We start from the raw sequence: 5,235 nt of genomic DNA, 5'->3' as shown, positions 1-5,235 counted from the left end.
AGAAATAATAGATGGCACCTAGAGTAGCTGTGGAGTGGTTGGTCTCGTTAAGGGAAAGGGACACATTATTTTCAAAGACTGAATCAAAGAAGTATAGGAGTAATAATAACCACACTATGGAGTGAGAAGAGTATTCATTAGACATAAACAAAGGTATTTCTGCACAATGAGGAGAGCTTAGCTGAATTTAGATAACTTGACATAATATTTGCACTCCAATTCACTAAACCTGATGGGTTGTCTATTATATCAAGTATTATGCTAGATCATGGGAATGTAAACATAGATGGAGCTATGTTATAATAGCAAAAGCAATGAGTTTTGAGCCAGATGATCTGGGCTTCAATCCAGTTCTCTTATTTACTGGCTTCATGACAGTGAGGATGACACCCTCTGTCTAGACCTCAGTTTTCTCCTAAAATGCCTAAAGGATCATAGGACAGCTGTGAGGTTAATGATCATTACATAAAGTACCTTGTAAACCATGAAATACTTTGGCAATATATTATTGCTTTTTTAACATGCATTTCCTCATCGTTTAAAGGACTATTTCTGTAATAAATGTTGTGCTACAAACTGTGTTTAAATCAAAGGAAATCTATACCTATTCAGAAAAAATACCTAATTTTAAAAGAAGAAAGGTTTGGGAAAAGTTACATTTTTTGTATTAGAAGAATATTTTACTTTATTTCATGTCTTCCCTAGATATGTCTGGATGATTGTGTTCATGTGACATAATAGTATGAAGGAAAAAAGCACTACTTCAAGACTCAATTCATCCCCTAGTTTAACGTATGGCCAAGATCACAAGTTAAGCTCTCTGGGCCTCAGTTTCCTACCCTGTAAAATAAAGAGGATTAATCATTAAAAGGCTTTATCCAGCAATAAAATTGTAATGTTTCTGTATCCTACCATTGTGCTCAGTAAAATACACCAAAAACTATTTTTGACTAAGATATTATCTTTATTGGATTAATATTTGGGGGACTAAAGAACATGTGGAGCCCAAAAATACAGTTAGGTTGTGCTTGAAATTATCTGCATCGCTACCATAGTTATGATCATACGATTTACAAATAATAAAAAGGAAAAATGTAATCCTTCCCTGGCTAAAGAAATGAAGTCTTACAGCAATCAGCAATGGAGATTGTTATTTGATCACTAATTAAGAATTATGATGGATCTTGCTAATTTGCTAACAGAGAATTCCAGAACTAGAAAAGCTAGAATGATTTACAAACCATCTAATCCAACCCCTTATCAAGATGAGTTAAATGAGGACCAGAGAGGGTGATTACCGAAATAGCCTCCTACTTGTTCTTTTTGCCTCCCATCTGTCCCCATTCCAGTCCATCCTTCGCTCACTCAACTGTCAAAATGATCTTCCTAAAAGTGCAGGCGAGACCATGTCACTTCCCTCCATTCAATAAACTTCCGTATTTTCCTATTTCCTCTAGAATAAAAATAAAATAAAATAAAATAAAATCATCTATCTTTTAAGGTGTTTTGAAATATGGCCTCTTCCCAGCTTAGTCTTTTTTACACCTTACTCCCCTCCAGTAATTTGCAACCCAGTGACACTGGGCTCCTTTCTGTTCCTGAAAGGCATGATCCTCTGGCTCTCAGCTATGAGTATTTCCACTAAACTTGTCCTCCATGCCTGGAATATTCTTCCTCATCTCCACCTCCTGGGCTCTCCGGTTTCTTTAGCTGGTTCCCAGCTAAAATCCCACCTTTTATGGAAGTCTTTCCTGAATTCTTATTCCCAGTGCTTTCCTTCTCTTTATTTCCAGTTTTTCTTGTATAGAGTTTTATACATAGTTATTTGCTTGTGGTCTCCCATTAGAAACGTGATCTCCTGGAGCAGACGCTGCTCTCCCGACCTGTCTCTGTATCCTTATTGCTCAGCAGAGAGTCTGGCCGAGAGTAGGTACTCAACAAATGCTACACGACTTGACTTGTGACAGAACCTGAACTAGAATCCAATGGGTCTTTTGAGTCTAAGGATTTAGATTTTTTGGACCAAGAAACGTTGGTAAGAACATATTTGCTTAGAATCTCACAAATATAACTAAAAGGGTTTTAAATTGAAAAGGGCAAGCGAGATAGAAACCAGTCTGCCAAGGAAGAGGCCATAGATGCTGAGAACTACAATATAAAGTAGCAAAGTGCCCATGTTTCACAAGGGAACAGAATCCAAGCATATTCATGTCCAAATATAAAACGGACTAGTGCTACGAGATTTCCGGATCTGAAGGAGGAAAATGGGAAATTATACGTAATGTGTCCGCGCGATTTGGGACTCGTGACTAGAAGATGGCTCTCAAAGCTGAAACACAGCAGATAAGATGGGGACGGCCCGGGCTAGGTCCGTACCCATGGATAAGAGGGAAAAAATCGCTAGTGTTAGAGTGTAGACCACCGGTACAGAAGGAAGCAACAGGTCATAGACCTAGTACAGATGGCACATTATGCTGATGGGGGAACGCCAAAGGGAGCAGATGACCAGTGCTTAACCGTCTTTCTCATTCCGTCCCGTGCAGAACGGGCGGTCCGGCGCAAAAGACAAGCCCTCACAGGCTTTCCCGCCTCCAAGGCCTCTCTCTATCCTTTCCCCCAATAAGTAGTAACTAAAGGAATGAATGATGAATGTAGGCATGAGGCTACGGGAGGAGGGGATGGCTTTGGGGGGTGGGAGGAAGGGAGGAGGGAGCATCATCTCCTGAGCCCGTGAGAGCCCGAGCCTCGCAAGGACGGGGAGTGGGGGCGGAGCGCGACCGACTCCGAGGGGCCTCCAGTGGGCCTGGTGGCGCTAGGGCGCCCAAGCAGGGGGGTGGGGAGTGGAATGATACTGGGACAAGTCCGTCACGCGCCGCAGCCGTTGGCGCCGCGCTGGCTCAGAAGCGTTCGGCCGCGGGCTCGGGCTCCAGCTCAGCATGGGACTGGCTCCCGCGAGGTCCAGGGGCACTTGGCCCGCGCGCCGCCTCTTCCCCGCTCCTCCGCCAGGAGGGGCGCTGGCTCGGGCCCCCGAAGTCCTCGGGAGGGAGGAGTTGGAAGGGGGCGACGAGCCGGGCCCAGTCCACCCCACGGCCTCGCCGCCACCGCCTCCGTCGCCTCCCGAAGTCCGCAGCCTCGACCGTTCCCGCAGCCCAGCAGGCAATAGCGGCGGTGATTCCCCTCGGGACCATGCCCTGGAGACGCCTCTCCGCCCTGTTCCGCCACCGCTGGAGCCGGAGCAGCCCCCCCGGGACGGGATCCGGCCGTCGTTTGGAATACAGCGAGTTCGTCGAATACACCGAACCCACTGAGCCCCGGAGGGGGCCCGTGGAGCCGGTGAACGCCATGGTGAGACTGCCGCCGGGAGCGGGAGAGGAAGGCGGGCGGGACGGGCCCTGAGACGGTGGGCGTGGGGGAGGTGACGAGGGCAGGCCGCCGCGGGGCTGCCATTTGGGGCGTTATCCGCAGCCTGGGGGGGCAGACTGCTGTAAAGAGAACGGGGGCATGGAGGCGGGGAGGAAAGCGTAAAGAAACAGACCCCCGGTCCCAGGGAACCTGTTAAGGGACGGGACCGCGTGACGCCCTTTATGCGGGCCTGAAGGTAGAATCGTGTTAGCTTTAGGGAAGGAGTATGGAGAGCAATGAGATTTGGGGGGGGTTGGGGCTTAAGGGCAGCATCAGAAAGGAAAATGGCGAAGGGGGAAGGACACTAGAGGGGTGAGGGGACTGTTGCGGGGAGGGCACATGGAGCAGGATTTACTCGGTGGAGGGAAAGGCGGGAGACATTTCCGCGGACGAGGACACGAGCTGCTGGCCGAGGCTGCTAGGCGGAGCCTCGGAGCGGGCGAGCGGAAGCGGGAAAGACGGTTATGGGGGGGATGGGAGAGAGGGAAAAAATCGTTTGGAGAACCGTTGGAGGGGGGAGGGGCAAAGGCGGAGAGCCTCGAGGGCCCCTGGGCCAGACCGAAGGAGGCTTCTAACCCTTAAGCCCCCTCCGTTCTTTCAGTTATTTCTCGTTTTCCCGCTTCCCCGCCATCTAGTAGCCACAGCTGAAAATAGACTTTGATCCAGTGAAACGCCAGTGCCGCCCCAGGCACGCGGAAGGCCCACAGGCCCTGATCTGTGTCAGAACAGCAGTTCAAAAGACACTTGGCCACCTCTTAGGGACTTCCAGATATGAAGCATTGAAGGAGTTAGACGTTAAGGTTTCCGTTCAATCTAAATTACTGAACTTGGGGGTTTTTTTAGGAATTAGACAATTTTAATTACTGCAAATAAACTAGCTTATTTGGATTTAACTCTTAATTAGTTTCCAAAACCATGTATTTCAGAAAAGGTCATTAAAGCTTTTTCTGTTGGTAATAAAGTGGCTTTTCAAGGAGACTTTTATGCACATGCTAGCCAGTTAAATGTTTGAACTGAGTTCATTAAAAACCAACAGACAATTATCGTCCCAACATTTTAGTGGAAGAAAGACAAAAGTTAAGAAAACATTGGTCGATGCTGGCCTGTAATTATCCTCTTGAGTTATTCTATATGTTGATTTGTATTTGAACTTTCTGTCTTTCAGGAAACCGTCTTTGCCTTAGCGGTGATTTTTTCTTCACACTTAATACCATGTGGATGGGTGTTGACCCATTTGGAGAGCTACAGAAGAGTCTAGATTTGAAGATGGGGAACATCTACAACAGTCCTTTTCTATAAATGCTTTACCAAAAAATTTAAATTTTCATACAAAGTAAAAAGTGCTTACCACTTAAACCAATATGACTAAATTGAATATTAAATATTTTACAACACTTTGCCATATTGATATTGTTCAGTTCTTGTTAAATAAAATTGAAGCATACATTATTCCTTGGTGTGTTACTTGATAATTACAGATTTCTAAGAATTGTGAAAGATAATGACAATGAAAAATAGGATGTGCCTAAGAATTACCACATGGATTCATATTCCAGTAATTCATAATGATGGGGAAACAAGTAACTCGGGACCTTAAAAGGTCAAAATCCAGCCCAATTTGGGATATGAGACCTACCTTTCATTCAGCATGTTAAAACCTTCATCCTTGAGAGATGGGAGGAGCCCTCCCATTTCCAAAACAGCATTTTCTTCACTCAGGCCACATGTTAAGAGACTGGTTATAGTCTAGTTGACATTAATTGGTATTAGAAATGGGATTTGACACTAAAACAGGGCCAAATGAGCCTTTAGTGCCAGTGGGAGTGGACTAGG

The 5,235-nt window shown here is 46.0% G+C and overlaps 1 protein-coding gene across 1 annotated transcript; it reads left to right on the top strand.

Annotated features, from left to right (window-relative positions):
* The first annotated feature begins 2,461 nt into the window (after window positions 1-2,461).
* LOC100927040 lies at window positions 2,462-4,851 on the top strand. Its single transcript, XM_031949292.1, has 3 exons — window positions 2,462-2,579; window positions 2,663-3,345; window positions 4,568-4,851. The coding sequence occupies exons 1-3, from the start codon at window positions 2,462-2,464 to the stop codon at window positions 4,658-4,660; spliced, it is 894 nt and encodes a 297-aa protein (XP_031805152.1). The 3' UTR covers window positions 4,661-4,851.
* Window positions 4,852-5,235: the final 384 nt, after the last annotated feature.

Source organism: Sarcophilus harrisii, chromosome 2 (genome assembly GCF_902635505.1).
Source record: "Sarcophilus harrisii chromosome 2, mSarHar1.11, whole genome shotgun sequence".
In the NCBI taxonomy this organism is placed as follows: Eukaryota; Metazoa; Chordata; class Mammalia; order Dasyuromorphia; family Dasyuridae; genus Sarcophilus; species Sarcophilus harrisii.
The sequence above is the reverse complement of the archived record's forward strand: the minus strand, read 5'-3'. Positions and strand labels throughout refer to the sequence as shown.

What these genes read in the sequence shown, in the direction of transcription:
- LOC100927040 (XM_031949292.1), top strand. Translation starts at nt 2,462, where the DNA reads ATGGCACATTATGCTGATGGGGGAACGCCAAAGGGAGCAGATGACCAG. An exon ending in CAAAAGACAAGCCCTCACAG is followed by an intron (nt 2,580 to 2,662) that starts GCTTTCCCGCCT and finishes TGTAGGCATGAG; the next exon opens with GCTACGGGAGGAGGGGATGG. An exon ending in TGGAGCCGGTGAACGCCATG is followed by an intron (nt 3,346 to 4,567) that starts GTGAGACTGCCG and finishes TCTGTCTTTCAG; the next exon opens with GAAACCGTCTTTGCCTTAGC.